Here is a 17,267-nt window from a genome sequence, read left to right on the forward strand (position 1 = left end):
CTGTGTATACAAATAAATAATGTCATTTCCCGCCGATTTCCAGCGCAGGATGCCCTCTGTTGACGGCAATTGCTTTGCTTTTATTTTTGCGCAATAATACTATCGCCCCGGGAGTGGTTTATTTTTATCTCTATCCCCACACTGAGCGGACGCGCGAAAAGTTCAAACTTTATGGATATAAAAAGGGAGATTAAAAAGAAAGTTGGAGTTGAACTCTTTTGCATTGACACTTTACGTACATGATATTTTTTTGTTGCTGAAAGTTGGTTGTGAGCAAAGTTTTGCTGAAAAAGTTTTATCTCTCCTGTTTGGTGGTTATCTCGATCGAGAAAATGCCCACGGGGCAAATGTAGGTTAAAAGTTTTATCCCGTTTTTATGCATATTTTTGTGGTGAGATTCACGTTTCTCTTGAACCTATAAATTATGTTGGTAAAGTTTTTCGTTTATTTATCACTCACAGAGGATTGACAATGGTTATTGAAGGCCTCAAATCTAGGTTAATCGAGGATTGATTAAATTAATTAGTCTCACAGGGTGTGATTAAGTTTTAATCAGTGAAAGAAATCTTCATTCAATATTAATTTCGAATGTAATTTATCACCCTCCGAAGCAGATGGTATTACACGCAAAAGTCGTTTCAATTTGAGAGAGAGAGAGCGAACAGAAAATAAATATCCCACCTCAATTTAACTCACTTTGCACGACTGCAATTAGGGCCAGGTGAGTGCGCGTGACCGCGGAAAAGCCCACCCACCCCTGATGTGAAGGGCATCGATACTTGTTATAATGAACGATGATTAATGGGAAGGTGGCTCAACGCGGCAGGGCGTATTTCCACCGTTTGCTCAAAAAGGGGAAGGACACTTCCAATCAGGCAAGTGGCTGGATAGGGGAGGTTGATCAGTTTTGACAATAACCACTTAAAACTTAAAATTTGTTTCTAACGTACAGGGTAATAAACAAAATCAATTTGTTGAATTGAAAATTGAACAAAGTAAAAATGAAAACACTAAAAAATCAAATATCCCCTAGACAACTGCCTACTGCGAGCTCGATCTTTCTCCGGTAGTACCTGTCCGACTGACAGGAGGGAGGGGTTGGCCCCTCACAGCATGAGGTGGACAGCACCGCCTCGCGCCGCAGCAGGCGGTGAAATATTGCAGCAAATTGATTTACGCGAACGAAAGGTTTCCCAAGCCAAAATGCGTCGAGAGCGCGCAATGAGAGTTCCTTTGTGCGATGTGGTTATCGACGTTAAGGGATGAAACCTCGAAAGGGATGAATTTTTGCCTAGGTGAGACTATAAAATCACTTGGAAAGTTCCTTGACTCATTAAAGCTTAGAATCATGTGCAAATATATGTGTGTGTGTAAGGAAGCGTAAAATAGATTGAAGATCTGACAGCCCTATCAAAAGTAATTAACAATAAAGTTATAAAGTTGTTATCACACACTACACAGTAAAAAAATGTGTAAAGTTGGAAGCTGTAAGTTTGAAAGGTTGAATATTACCCCCTTAATGATGTAAACCTTAATTAAGTCTGAAAAAGTGACAGTACACCAGAAAAATGGTAAAATTACATATTTTCTGGTGTAAAATTACATATTTTTTCTGACATAAATGATGTACCCCTTCCTAAATGTCATGTCACCATGATTTTTTTCTGTGTATGTTGAGGACGGACTGTTTTTAAAGCTTTGGTTTTTTGGGAATTTTAGAATCCGCATTTAGTAAAAATTATTCAAAAACACTAAAAAAGCAAAAACAAAAATAAATAAAAATCTGGATGATAGGAACCTTCAAAAAAAAAAAAAAAAAAAAAACTCCATGATTTACTCTTTGACTGTAAGGATGGCAACAACCACCTAGATGTGGATTGAGTAATGTTTTTTGCATGAATTTAGTTTAAGTTCTATGGATCTTTAGATTTTTCGTTTTAAATTCCATGTAGATTATTTTCCAACAATAGCAAAATAAAATAAAATTAAGTTTAAAATTTCAAGTCTGATTTTTCAAACTTCTTAGCAAAAAGTAGTAGTTTTTTTTTACAGTATGTAAAAAAAGTATTTAGACTCCTTTGGGCACAATGAACATTTTGTGATGAAACATGTAAACAATTTAAAGTTTGTCATAAACCTAGTACTACGTTTTGTTAAGAAACTCATGCCGAACATTTTGCTACAAAAAGCTCATGAAAAGATGATTTCTATAAAAAGTTGTATAACAAATATTATTACAAAAATCAAAAAAGGTGCAAAAAAAGTTTATACGCTTTTTGAAAAATTTACATAAATAAAGTTATTTGTTGATAAATCCAGTCTCCCAACTCAAAATAGCATCCTTGGCTGATTAAAAAAATAATTTGGATTGAATATAAAGTTTGCTAACTACTTAGTATAAAAGTTTATATAACTCTGGAAATTCTATATCAAACTTATCTAATCATGATTTTGCAAACTTTTAATTCAACTAAATGTCAATATATTACCAAAGAATTGCTAAATAAACATTTTGGAGTGGGCATAACACCGTTTTGGGGGTCTTTATATCGATAGAACAGATTTTTCGTTGGAATTTCGTACCAACCCGGAATTACGTCGACTAACTTTTTTAAATAAAACTCTGGCTTCGGATTATCGAGTATCGACCGTCATTTCATAGTTGTGAAATTTGACACAAGTTTAATAAACTCAAAGTACCAAATAATTGAAATTCGTTTCAGCATAAATGGGCTTATTTAAATATGTTGATTACTAGTAAAAAATCCATCAATAGATTGCAATAATAAAGAACCTCAAGTTTTATTTTTCCTAAGTTTCCTAAACTTTATTTTTTGACAAAGAACTTTGTCCTAAGGTTTCTATACGTGGTGTCAATCCAAAATTTTCGCGAAGCGAAAACGTTACGTGACGAATTCCCCTCTCGGCAAATTTCCCCTCTTTTTGGTGCACGTTGGTTGGATGAACGAACGTTTCCCAATCAGTCGATCGAGAGACGTGAGATTGATGTATCTAAAATCTCCCCCACTCCACCTCATAATTTTCGGATCGTCGACGAGCCAACAAAACTCGGCTCGGTCGGTCCCGAAAATTCATTCTATTGCTGGACGACGACGATGACACATCAGAAGCAGATGGCCTGGTGGCCCGGTAGCAGACGGCTTGGAGGTCCGGGAGCAGATGGCTTGGAGGCAAGGACCAGCTAAGACATGCCGGTCGCGTGAGTCGATCATTGGAACTGGCCATCACCTGGAGTGGCCGGAGGCCCCGCGGATGTTCCGATGGGGGGACATTTGCCGGACCGTAAGAGTTGGGGCAATATGGGTATCAAACTTTATGGTTTTTGATACTGGGCATGAAATTTGACATTTCGGCAGTAGTGGCCACAATCCGGAGTGGCCGAAGGCCCCGCGGATGTTCCGATGGGGGGACATTTGCCGGACCGTAAGAGTTGGGGCAATATGGGTATCAAACTTTATGGTATTTGATACTGAACATGAAATTTGACATTTCGGCAGTAGTGGCCACAATCCGGAGTGGCCGGAGGCCCCGCAGATGTTCCGATGGGGGGACATTTGCTGGACCGTAAGAGTTGGGGCAATATGGATATCAAACTTTATGGTTTTTGATACCGGACATTAAATTTGACATTTTGGCAGTAGTGGCCACAATCCGGGTGGCCGGAGACCCCGCGGATGTTCCGATGGGGGGACATTTGCCGAACCATAAGAGTTGGGGGAATATGGGTATCAAACTTTAAGGATTTTGATACTGGACATGAAATTTGACATTTCGGCAGTAGTGGCCACAATCCGGAGTGGCCGGAGGCCCCGCGGATGTTCCGATGGGGGGACATTTGCTGGACCGTAAGAGTTGGGGCAATATGGGTATCAAACTTTATGGTTTTTGATACCGGACATGAAATTTGACATTTTGGCAGTAGTGGCCGAAGGCCCCGCGGATGTTCCGATGGGGGGACATTTGCCGGACCGTAAGAGTTGGGGCAATATGGGTATCAAACTTTATGGTTTTTGATACTGGGCATGAAATTTGACATTTCGGCAGTAGTGGCCACAATCCGGAGTGGCCGAAGGCCCTGCGGATGTTCCGATGGGGGGACATTTGCCGGACCGTAAGAGTTGGGGCAATATGGGTATCAAACTTTATGGTATTTGATACTGAACATGAAATTTGACATTTCGGCAGTAGTGGCCACAATCCGGAGTGGCCGGAGGCCCCGCAGATGTTCCGATGGGGGGACATTTGCTGGACCGTAAGAGTTGGGGCAATATGGGTATCAAACTTTATGGTTTTTGATACCGGACATTAAATTTGACATTTTGGCAGTAGTGGCCACAATCCGGAGTGGCCGGAGACCCCGCGGATGTTCCGATGGGGGGACATTTGCCGAACCGTAAGAGTTGGGGAATATGGGTATCAAACTTTAAGGATTTTGATACTGGACATGAAATTTGACATTTCGGCAGTAGTGGCCACAATCCGGAGTGGCCGGAGGCCCCGCGGATGTTCCGATGGGGGGACATTTGCTGGACCGTAAGAGTTGGGGCAATATGGGTATCAAACTTTATGGTTTTTGATACCGGACATGAAATTTGACATTTTGGCAGTAGTGGCCACAATCCGAAGTGGCCGGAGGCCCCGGGGATGTTCCGATGAGGGGACATTTGCCGGACCGTAAGAGTTGGGGCAATATGGGTATCAAACTTAATGATTTTTGATACTGGACATAAAAAGATACATTTGGCCATTATCTGAAATTAAGCAGTTAAAATATGCTGATACTAAGCAGTTAAAATATATTGCTTATTAGGCAGGAAGTAATAAATAGACTACTGCGATGCACATTTTTTTGTGCCACTGTGAAAATCTGTTTCTGGAAATTTAGAATAACTATCTCGTAATCATTAAGAGCCCTGTAAAGGGTAGTTTTAATGTCTGCTGTTCAAATTTCCTTTACTGCCGCCGATTGCTTGCAACAGCCTTGCAAAAACATTCCCGCATCTTGGTAACATTCGAGTGGTGAAGGAAAGTAAATTGATTTCACTTCGATTTCTATTTCAGCTCCACTTGCAATTTCCGTCCCCTTAGTTCGATAGGACGGTTATTATAAGGGGGGAATTTGGACCGGACATTCTAATCGAAAATTTCAACAATCATCTTGCAAAGTTCTTTGTCATACTGGTCATGTGTAACATAACCACCTGCACCTTTTTTTGCAAACTTTTCTTTAAGATATGATAAGTTAGTTTACCCCTGTCCACATTCCGAAACCCATCGAGGCGTCCACTCCTTTCGCGTGTACGTCCGGAACTACCCTGTCCTATACGACTTTATGCGACTGACGACGACCAGACGCTCCCACTTGCTTCCCCGTGCCACATCAGCCCCACCAACCCACGTCCTGTACAGCTCCTGGCAAATAAGTACGTTCCGGTGCTAATACGACACGGTCTTCGGCCGTCGCCGTCATGCGGCAACTCACATCCACAGCAGAAAGAGAGAGAGAGGTTAGGTTAGGTTATGTTGGCGGGTGTGATAAAGCGCGTTCATAAAGCCGTGTCTTGGGTCTGCGAAGAACGGGAGGGGCCTTTCTTTCCGGTTCAACGCCATCCAACAGAGGACCGGTGCGGGGAGGTGTGACGCGTGGTCAATAAAATAGAGTGGTTTCGCAGGAAGTACGTTCGTACGGACGGACTGGTTGTGTAGGAAGTGTGTAGAGACTCGTTAGAAGCTCACTCCTTTGCATATGCTCGTAAAATTTGAAGCAGTCGAGGTTTGACTTTGAATGGACTTTGGCGGAGCTTTAGCCAGTACTGAGGATGTACCCACTGATCCGTGGAGAAAGATTTTAGGACTCTGGGTTTCGAATGCAAGTTTGTTGTTATGTGTGTGTGTGGTCCAATCCAATACCCGCTGGCTGGCAGCGAAATTATGGGGAAGTATAGTTTGTATCAGGCTTGGGTTTTGCTGATACAGCTTATCTCAGTCTCGGGTATTAGGTGGTGACCCATTTCATAATGGCAGTGATCCTAGCGGCCTAATTCCGAGGTCATTGGGCATTGTCTGGCCCCGCCTTAGCATAGTACAAGAACCAGACGTGTCCTCGACCTGTCTTTGAACTTCCAATCCCATCAGGCAAAACAGAGATCAGTGCGTATTTGATAATTGTTGAAAAGTAGGCAAAATGTGAAATTTTCAGTTTGGATAGATATCACCAAGTTTCTGGTTTCTGGTAGTCTGAAGCACCCAGGAGTTGTCCCCTGTTTTGGTCGTATGCGTCCGGAATTCCAGCTGCGCTCACGAGCAGCTTGATCTTATTGCTGCCGACACGACTCACATCCTGGCGTACAGATATGCTGGCAATTCTTGGTCTGCAACACCTTCTCCAAAAGCAAATGAAATTGCTTGTGCGCTGCTTGATGACACTTACAAAATTATTCCTTGGCAAACTGCTTTTATTTCTTTAGCACTATTTGATTTTTCTAACGAGTTGAATACCACCCAACCCTCTGGCACCACTGTAAATGACTAGAACGTTTGACAGTCACCAAAACCTCGAAGAGCCCACGTAATAGTATTAGTGAAGAGCCCACGTTGTTTATCGTGGGCTCTTCACTAATACTACTGCAAGGGCTCTGTGAATGTAGCAGTATTGGTGTTGTCTGTTTGTTTACACCAAATCTTCAAGAAACGTCACTTTTTGTGTGTGCAAATCTGTTACGAAAAAAGATGAGAACTGTTGCTTCCGATTGACCGGGAAGATTTGCCGGGTAGTACTGGACCGAGAACTGGCCAAGTCCCGCTGTTGATCCTTCCGAACAACTCGCTGCAATCTCCGGCAGGGAGTAACCGACCAAGTGCAGAAACATCCGTGATTCCGGTGATTGTGGCGGAGCTGGTCTTTCCGAGCATCCTCGATAACCTTCTCTGAGGACTGGCCCACTCCCGCTATCGACTCGTACAGGGTATCTAAGGAATCGCGTGCTTGTGTAGAATCCGACCTTTTGTGGACTCACAAAAAGTTCATCGTGAAGTGGTCAGAACAAATCTGAACTTTGAACTTGTAAAACCGTCTTCATCGCTACTTCGCGGGGCATTTATCCATAGTCTCTGGCGGATAGGGTCCTTCGGGAACTTGTGTTTGGAAATCCGTCCCGTGTCGTTATTTTTTCATGGAAATCATCTCAACATTATGAAATTATGCCTTTTTTGCCACGAGGTTTGTTTATTTACAAATTTTGACAGCAAATGCGTTCTTCATCTTCTTGTTCGCGTCGAACATTTAGGTTTCATAAACATGGCCGTCGTGACAGGGGGCTGATACCACCCTTAGAACGAGCTAGCCCGCATCACACTAATACAAATGCAAGAGCGAAGCCGCCGCGATGAACTGTCAAACCCTTGACAAAGCGGCGTAGAAAACAAAATTGTGAAAAAACTGCCCAATTCCCAAATCTACAGAAAATTTTCACTTTCCACATGCAAATCTACACATTGTATAATCTTTTCACTACTTTTCACGCGATTTATTATAAAAACAATCGACTAAACAATTCAAACTCCGCGGACCACACATCGCCAGCCTCTGCTCTCGATGGCAGGGCTGCCAACCTCCTTGAATGCAAATTTGTTGTTATTTGACAAAACTCAAGCACAATCGTTACATTTACAAACTGTTGTTCAATGCTTTGCTCAATTTGTGTAGGAACAATCTTCATGCTCAAAAAATAGCGAAACTTGAGTTGCTCAAGCGAAACTGTTAGTAAATTGATCGAAACCACATTGCCAAACAACAATCCGGCCAAAGATTGACATGTTTGCCCTCCTCCCAAAACTAAACCAATAAGTGGAGGTTAAATGGCACATCAGGCTCTCCGGATTAAATCTGTCAATCAGCGTGATAAAGCACCACTCTGTCTGCTGGGCGTAGATCCGGGTCCAGGGTCGGGTCCAGGACCTGATAATTATAATTATTTGCCATGGTTGCCAGCCAAGAAACATCTTGAGGCACTTTTATTGGCGCTATTTAAGGATTACAAAAGGGGGAGGGGATGAGCGTCGCGACGCCAAAGATTTATCACAACGACGTCGTTGGCGGCTGCGGAGGCCATGAAATGCATATCGGATTCCGTCATCACGATAATGGGGCTGCCAGATGGTACGAGGGTGACATTGACCGGCAGTGGTGCCAGATATCCCATTTAATTGATGCAATAAAGAGATTTAAAAAAATGCAACTAATTGTTTTATTTTGAAAGACAAAATTGACCCAAAGCATCAACCGGAAAAGTTGCAAAACAACAAACTACAAAACAAACAGAAAATCTCCAGACGTCGTCGTCGCCGACGTTGACTCGGTTTGCGGTATCAGCACAGCAATGTCTGGCTGTTCGGATTGCATCGTCGCAAGACGCCGGAACAACAGAAGCAAAAAACCGCCCAGACTCCGGGGCGCCATCAGACGCCATCTAATAGAATTGTCTGCCTGTCTTGTGGCTGCGCGAATGTTTGTGATATCATTTGTCATGTTTTATGGCGCTGGTTTGGTTTGGCGTTCAGAGCTGGTTGGAGTCAAAATTGGCGATAAATTTGTTGATTTGGTTGTTTTCAGAACTACATCAAGTTAGCACAAAATTTAATTGTTTGAGAAAACTAACATAAAATTAAAAAAAATCCCTAACAACTCAATATTCCTCAGGAGTTTGGAGTCAACAGAGGTCAGCCGGTCACAAACAACAATACGTGTTTTCCTTCAAGGAGAGAAAAACAGAAAAGCCTTCAGCGCGCTCGGCCAGCCGTCGATGACAGATGATGGTCTGAGGATTTCTTGCGAAAATTACCCTCTACGAGAGATTTCCACTTGGACATTAGCCCTCGAGACGAGAGGGTTGTTGAACTGGGGCAGTGATGAAAAATTTTGCAGAAAAAATATGTTTGTATTTTTGTATTTTTGTATTTTTGTATTTTTGTATTTTTGTATTTTTGTATTTTTGTATTTTTGTATTTTTGTATTTTTGTATTTTTGTATTTTTGTATTTTTGTATTTTTGTATTTTTGTATTTTTGTATTTTTGTATTTTTGTATTTTTGTATTTTTGTATTTTTGTATTTTTGTATTTTTGTATTTTTGTATTTTGTATTTTTGTATTATTGTATTTTTGTATTTTTGTATTTTTGTATTTTTGTATTTTTGTATTTTTGTATTTTTGTATTTTTGTATTTTTGTATTTTTGTATTTTGTATTTTTGTATTTTTGTATTTTTGTATTTTTGTATTTTTGTATTTTTGTATTTTTGTATTTTTGTATTTTTGTATTTTGTATTTTTGTATTTTTGTATTTTTGTATTTTTGTATTTTTGTATTTTTGTATTTTTGTATTTTTGTATTTTTGTATTTTTGTATTTTTGTATTTTTGTATTTTTGTATTTTTGTATTTTTGTATTTTTGTATTTTTGTATTTTTGTATTTTTGTATTTTTGTATTTTTGTATTTTTGTATTTTTGTATTTTGTATTTTTGTATTTTTGTATTTTTATTTTTGTATTTTGTATTTTTGTATTTTTGTATTTTGTGTTTTTGTATTTTTGTATTTTTGTATTTTTGTATTTTTGTATTTTTGTATTTTGTATTTTGTATTTTTGTATTTTTGTATTTTTGTATTTTTGTATTTTTGTATTTTTGTATTTTTGTATTTTGTATTTTTGTATTTTTGTATTTTTGTATTTTTGTATTTTTGTATTTTTGTATTTTTGTATTTTTGTATTTTTGTATTTTTGTATTTTTGTATTTTTGTATTTTTGTATTTTGTATTGGAAATCTCTCTGCTGTTGTAGTTGTTGTGTTAGTCTGCCCAATTTGTATGTTTTATTTGTTAATAGGTGTGTGTAGGTATTTGTTTTTTTCCTGATAGGAAAATTTCTCTTTTTTTCACGAAAGATTAGAAGGTTATCAGTTAAACAGAAGAAGTAACGTGAATAGATTTTTTTTTTTTTAAAGAACTCATCAACTTTCGAAATAATGTCACTATTTTAAAACTTGCTTTTTTAAAATTTCTCTCCTTTTTCACATTACTTACCGACAATGGTTAAGCTAACAGATTTGTTTTATGCTTAGTATTTACCTGTAAAAGAAACAAAAATAAATGGATCAGTTATTGGCGACTGCGGTGAGCAAACATTAAGAAAAACCTTGAATCCAGAAACAACACGCACAATATTTTCTTCAACTTCAAAAGTGGTTGAAACGTTAATAGTTTTGCTTCCACGAAGCACTCTAGCCGAGCTTTTATAAAATCATATTCCATTCATTCCAGGAAGCCCCTTTTCTTTTATGTGACGGCTCTAGAGAGTGCACCTTTTTACCACTATCACAAGTGCCCACCGTAATGAAAGTTGCAGCGGTGGTGGACATGAAAAGGGCACAATCAGGGAACGCCTCTATGAAAAAAAAAACTTGAGATTTGTCATTTACGCCCTTTTTTCAAATACATCCACCGTCACGCTTTTTAAGGCAGTGGAAATTCCGGTGCCATGGACGCATACAAGCGCTAATTACCTACGGTTAAGCTAGCTATTTTGCTCAAGCTTTTGCACCCCAGCATTAAAAAAGGTCTCCAGTAAGAAGGGAAGGGGAAAAAAAGTTGTGGTAGAGAAAAGCCGTGGGTGTGAAATGCAGAAGAATTGAGCAATAATGTGAAGCTTTAGACACGGAAACTGTTGGAAAACGTGAAAACGTAAACAAAAGAAAATTCATAAATAGCTTGAAGAAACATAGTGAAAGCTTGAACAGGTTTTCACAGTTAGGAAAAGGACACAGTTTAACGTGAAGCAAACTTTTTGAATAAGGAGGTTTAGAATAAGTCCACATTTACTTTTTTAACCGATCAATTTTCTGAATTTTTCAACCTCAAATGCGAAACATCATCTGATTGGCATATTTTACGATCCTTTTTGTTTTCTCTCTCTGCAATTCAGATGCAGCTGGGGACAAGTTTTTTTTTGTATGTAAAGATTGATTTTGAGTAATTTTCAACTAAGAGTAAAAAAATAAAAAAAAATAAAAAAAAAGTTTGCAGTTGTTATAAATTTCCCACTGCACCAATTATTCCTACAATTGTTTTGTTGTCTGCATCCTTCCCTGTATTATGTGCCGTAACTTTAATTCCAAGAGCTCGTGCGCCAGGTATTTGTAAAATTTTCCCATAAATTGCTCGGTTCAGTTTCACAGACATACCGGGATCCGGCATTCCTTGAGACGAAAATTGTGCGTATTATGTCTTCCTACATGTACCGAATACTTGTTGCCTCAAATTGGGGTACTGTTCTGAGTAGTTCGTTTGATACGCCCGTGGCCTGGGTTTCACAATTCATTGTAACCCGGAGAGTTAAAATCGATCACCAAAATGGTTAAATAAGAAAAAAAAAACGAATTATATCGGCCTAGAAACTCCCAGGCCAATTTTGAGAGCGATCAAAGTAAACGAAACTATTGGCACTACGCCCCCCGGGGCATGGCCTTCCTCTAACGTGGGATTTCTGCTCCAGCGCCTCTGACGAGACAGGAGAAACCGGGACCGACGTTTTACTTCACCATCCGATAGAAGCTCAGTGGATAAGGCGGGAATCGAACCCGCGTCTCATAGCATCATCGGGATCGGCAGCCGAAGCCGCTACCCCTGCGCCACGAGACCCACGATCAAAGTAACTTTGCTTTAATTCGTGCAGTTTTCATATGGATCTGCACGGAAAACCAAAATCGTGCACAAGCGTTCATGAAATTCGGAACCACGATCAAACTGTTTAATTTCGAGTTTAAACGTTTTTGAAAAACGTGAAATTTTTACAATTTGTTCGTGGTTTCGAATTTCATAATAGATTGTTCACGATTTTGTGAACTGATTTTTCTTCGTGTGCTGTTTTATGAAAATCTGTGTCTGTATCTCAATTGAGACGGAATCTTCTCATCGATTTGTTATCTTCTGCATAGTTTGTTGTACATTTAACTCAAGAGTCATTCGGGTCCGAAATTTTGCTGGTTAAGATAAGAACTGTTGAAAAAAAATGGGGTTTTGTAAAAATATTCAAATTTTGTACCATATTGAGCTCTGGTCTCATGTCTCTTTCAGTCTTCAAAAACATACACAAAATCACAAAAGTGGACAGTTGCTAATCCTCCCTCCTAAGGAGGCCATGTGGTTTATCGATGGCCCGTAATGTAAACATTCAATGACGTGAGCAGGATAAACTCTTTTATCAATTTGTTTTGCTTGAAACAAAAAAATAATACGTGTTTTGGAAACTCAACATATTTATCAATTTTCTTGAAATTAGCAAAACAAAAAAAATCAACAAATATTTCATCCAAGCTTTTTTATTTAAATTGTATCATTCTTCAATTGGAAAGTGTGATAATCACAATTTAATTGAAAGGAAATCTTCGAAACAAAATTGTTTCTACCGTCACTAAGAAATAAATGCTATGAATACCTAAAGTTAACCACAATAATTCAAATAAAATGAAAATATTTTCGGGTTCATAAAATTTCCACAAAGTCCATATGATGGGATGATAGAAGCTATTTATAATTCCACTTCTATGAATTTTGGATTTTTTGGATGTTATGTTTTAGGTAAACTTGCATGAAATTTAATTTTGTGACAGATTATATTTTTGCTTTTTGACTTTTGATGAAAATTTTTGTTACTGAGCAATTCCAGCCCAAAACAGGAATTTTAGGTGCGTTTTTCTTGACCCTCTCCGATTTCAATGAAACTTTGTAGACATGTTAACATACGCATAAATAAGCCATTTTTGTGTATATGGAGCAAGTTTCACTCGATAATGACATTTGAGAAGGGCATAAATGTTTTTAATATTTTTTAATTAGTAATTTAAATGTTGTTGTATCTCGAAGTTGTTGCTTTGTATCAAAAAGTGGTCAGAGACAAACTTGTAGGAAATTTGACGGCCTTTCCGAAAAAATACACTGAAACAAAAAACACTTCACTTTTATGAGATTTTTTTATTTTTATGTTTAAAAGTCAAATTTGAAGGTGAGCCCACGATTTTTTTTCGTTCAAAAATTTTGTGAAAATAGCCTAAGATGTTACAAAAATACTCACGAAAAATGCAGGATAGAGCAACTCTCCTAAAAAAAACATTTAATGAAACTGTTTTTTAAAGTGATCTAAACGTCAAAATTTTGAATAACTGAATACAGAAATCGATTCTCTAGACAATTTTACATAAAAGTCTTCATATTGACCACTGTCCTAAGTCCAATCTTTGTGAAGTTACAGCGGTTTTAAAAAGTAAAATGTTAAAAATAGCTTTTTTGATGGTTTTTGGCAATTTCTATATGAACGACCGCTGTAACAAGGTTTGGACTTAGGACAGTGGTCAATATGGAGCCTTTTATGTAAAATTTCGAACCGATTCCCGTATTCAGTTATTCAGTTATTAATCTCATAAAAATGGAGTGTTTTTTTCTTTCAGTGTATTTTTTTTTTTCAGAAAGCCCGTAAAATTTCCTACAAGTTTGTCTCTGACCACTTCTTGGTACGATGCAACGGATTCGAGATACGTGCTGAATAATTTCGTTCTGCATTATTGTTGCATAAACTTTTATTTTGCAATTTCGTCATGAATCTTCTTACTTTTCCTGGCATTCTCGAGCGACGAAACGGTACCATTTAAACGAAGTGCTCAAAAGTAAATTTTTTCAGTATTTTTTTTAGTAATGTACGGTGAATTTACTTAACACATGGATTTTTTTTGCACAAAATTCCATTCAAAAGTGTAATTACAAAAAATGTTGTAAGCAACTCGTTGCAAAACTTTGTTTTGCCACTTTTTTCATAAACTACTGTTAACATTAAACAATATCAAACCTGTTTGGCAGTGTCTATCATGAATCAGTTATACATATTTCACTCAAAATGTTTGCATTGGTTCTATCCGGATGTTAATTACATGTTATGAGAAATCTTATGTGACTAAATTGTTGCAAAAAATCTATAGTTGGTTGAAGAACAACATATAATGAAGTATAAAAAGTAGAGTCTGTAATTTTTGCATTAGACTTCCAAGGTTATTTTAATATTTTTAACGTTTCTTGAAATTTGGTGTTCAGGAATTACAATTTCCGAGAAAATTGCAATTTTTGAAAATGAAAAATCACTAAATTATAGCAAAATTGTAAGGACAAACTAATTGTGCAAACTGACTTCTTTTAAACGGACATAGTATCATACGAATAAAAAACACAATATTCAAAAAAGTGGAAACAAATCTGAGTTTTTAGAAAATTAAGATATTTTAAGCTGGTCAATATTCTAAATTTGGAAGAAAGAATTATTTCACAGGCAAGACAGATTCCTATCATTTTTGAGAATTGCGGTAGTCCCGCCCGTGTGGATCAATCGGACCGCGCACTGGACTCACAATCTAGAGGTCGCCGGTTCGAATCTCGCGGCGGGCGCTCTAAAATTCTTTGTGTAAATATGGGTATACGGCGCCGTCGCTCCGTGCCATACTTTCATACACTTAGGAGCCCAGGGCGGTGAAGTCCTTGTAGATAAATGGAAGATACTAGTGGTTGGTACTAGCAATGGTGGCCGACAGCTATAAAGTCAACTTCGTTTTTTTTTCGGTCGTTTATTTTTGTTTTATAGTGCGATAGTTAGACATTTGGATCAATAAAAGGTTAATTTGAGGACGATTTTAAGTATAATTATTCAATATTATTGTGTTAAATAAATATTTATGTATAATTTTTGGTACCAGTTTTCCACCCTAGCACGGTAACCACTTTGTCAGATATTCCCCAATGCGCCGGGTTTCCCAAGTCCCCGGGAAGATATTTCCTCCGAATGCTTTCGAAGTTTACAATGCATTTCTGTGATTTTCCTCAGCGATATCATTTCCTTGAATTGTTTCGTGCGGGAGGAGGTGGCGTCTCAACGTCGCCCAGTGACAGGGCACCATCCCTCCTTTTGCTGGTTGATCATGAATGTTACACAGTTTCTTCCTGGCAGAGCAGTGCAAGACGGGATTAGCCCCGAGGGTGGTGGGTTGAGAGTGATGGCAACGGGCAATTTGATTACGGTGCTGCTGCCTGTGCCTCTGCGAGGATGCTGTCATTCTTCATCCTTTTCTGCTTTTTTATTGTAATTTAATTTTATTATGTCATTTGAGTTTTTATGGCTGGACGCGTGACGGAAGTTTACGCTATGGAGCCTGCGTTGGATTTCGTCGAAAAAATATGTAAAACTGGATTTACAGGATTTTGAAATGAAGGTTTTTCTTTGTATTTATTCAATTTGATGAAATTAAACAGTTGAAAACTGTTAAAGATCTTCCCGATTCGCAAGCTCTTCTTGAGCAACTTGTTCAGCTAAACTTTGCTCTTCATCTTCCATGGCAAGCATTTTATCCTTAACGGAAAAGAAGCTTGCCATCAGCAGCGGAATGTTGGTGTCCTTGGTCAGCGCCATCACGGTGAAAGGTTTATCGAAGTTTACAGCCAAAGTTCCTTGTTGAGGAACTCTAGCCGAATTGTCTTCCACAAACTGAAACAAACAGTGCATTAGAAATCCCTTAATGGGATGCTTGTCCTCCTTGTCAAGTTCCAACCTGATTGAAGGAGAACTGAACATTGACGAAAGCACGTGGAAATTGTTCTGTAGAAACGCGTTTTCCTCTGAGTTGAACTCGATGTTTACTTGAGGAATCGACATTTTTACAAATTGCTGCTTGTTGCGTAGACTTTTAGCAATTTCATCAAGTGTTTCTTCTCCAACTGTTTTATTGATAAAGGTGACCATCGAATTTGGGAGAATCAGCCACAATTTCACGTCTGAATCGCTAGGGATCGGTTCCAGGACTTGAATTCCCAACTTGTCAATTTTGGCGTAACTAGCTTCGAGTGTTCCCTCCAAATACTTGACCTGGTCTCCAAGAAATGCCTTTGAAGGAGTCGAAAGTGCCAATGGAAGCTTCCAACGAACTGCCACCACTTGCAAGATAAGTGAAACTGTGTTGTCGTCAAAATTGAAGCTGTGCACAAAGTGGTGATTGTTTGACATTGCCAAGCCCGACATCCAACTGTTGATCTTTTGTTGAAATTCTATTTTTTGCCCAAAGTTAATCGTTGAAGTTGTGAGGAACTTTTTATCCTGCAACTCTCTTGTAACACCTTTGATTCTCGAATCGACGAACAGTTGCGTTCCAAAAACAGAATTCCCCCCAAATCGCTCAAGATACAGCCTAATGTTGGCCTCAAACTTGTCCATCGTCACATCCTCGGCGTCCTCCGGAATGCCCAGCAGGGTGTGAAGGTCCGTTTTGGCCGAGGCATCCGACACTTTGTACAGCAGCACCAGCGCGTACAGATCCAGCAGGGGAGCTAGCGCATTGTTTTGGCCTTCGACGAGACGGTGCTGAAAAATGCTCGAAAGGAGAGGTGAGTACGAAGCAATTGAGGGGATTCAATTGCTTCCCTTACTTTGTAAAATTTCACCAGGTATTTCGTGAGCGATTTGTCAATGTCGACGGTCACTTTCTTTTTTTCGAGAAGCTGTTGGGAATCGCTGAGAAGTGCCAGGTAAAATGATGAAACTGTAATAAAAAGTGCTTGCTTGATAGTGAACATTGCGAAACGTTCTGCCAACTTGTTGGATTGAAACTAACCAATATGGTGTAACTGATGCAGTGATAACTGATGAACAGCAAGTTTTTATTAACACAGGTGGATAGCTTGTTGTGTGTTTTCTGCAACTAATCAAGCTTATACAATACTGCACAAATATGGAATTTCTAATTTTATAATACGTTGAACGATGTAACTATTTCTCATAAAAAAAGCAAAAATGCAGTAGAACAAAATAGATTTCTGATCTTTTTTGAGTTTCCTTTAAATTTTCAATCGAAAAGTATATTTGGGAGTGTTTAATAAAGCGCACTGTTTTCTAGTTGAGCAGTTCTCCTAGATTTCGGTCATTCGATTTTTTTGTATTTTTTAATCTGACTGAAACTTTTTTGGTGCCTTTGATATGCCCAAAGAAGCCTTTTGCATCATAAGTTTGTCCATATAATTTACCATACAAATTCGGCAGCTGTCCATACAAACATGATGTATGAAAATTCAAAAATCTGTATCTTTTGAAGAAATGTTTTGATCGATTTGGTGTCTTCGGCAAAGTTGTAGATATGGATATGGACTACACTGGAAAAAATGATACACGGTGAA

At 38.5% G+C, this 17,267-nt stretch overlaps 2 protein-coding genes across 2 annotated transcripts in view; both read right to left on the reverse strand.

The window, feature by feature from the left end:
* LOC6044618 (proteoglycan Cow) overlaps positions 1-17,267 on the reverse strand; it is a 316,099-nt gene that overhangs the window by 121,226 nt on the left and 177,606 nt on the right. The window lies entirely within an intron of this gene.
* On the reverse strand, positions 15,295-16,697 carry LOC6044609. Its single transcript, XM_001862066.2, has 2 exons — positions 16,524-16,697; positions 15,295-16,458 (listed from the first exon to the last, which is right to left on the reverse strand). The coding sequence occupies exons 1-2, from the start codon at positions 16,668-16,670 to the stop codon at positions 15,367-15,369; spliced, it is 1,239 nt and encodes a 412-aa protein (XP_001862101.2). The 5' UTR covers positions 16,671-16,697; the 3' UTR covers positions 15,295-15,366.

This window comes from Culex quinquefasciatus, chromosome 1 (genome assembly GCF_015732765.1).
Source record: "Culex quinquefasciatus strain JHB chromosome 1, VPISU_Cqui_1.0_pri_paternal, whole genome shotgun sequence".
NCBI classification, from domain to species: domain Eukaryota; kingdom Metazoa; phylum Arthropoda; class Insecta; order Diptera; family Culicidae; genus Culex; species Culex quinquefasciatus.

Excerpts from the sequence above, each read along its gene's own strand:
- LOC6044609 (XM_001862066.2), bottom strand. The coding sequence starts at position 16,670 with ATGTTCACTATCAAGCAAGCACTTTTTATTACAGTTTCATCATTTTAC. Across the intron at positions 16,459-16,523 it reads ACCTGGTGAAATTTTACAAA|CACCGTCTCGTCGAAGGCCA; the intron begins GTAAGGGAAGCA and ends AGCATTTTTCAG.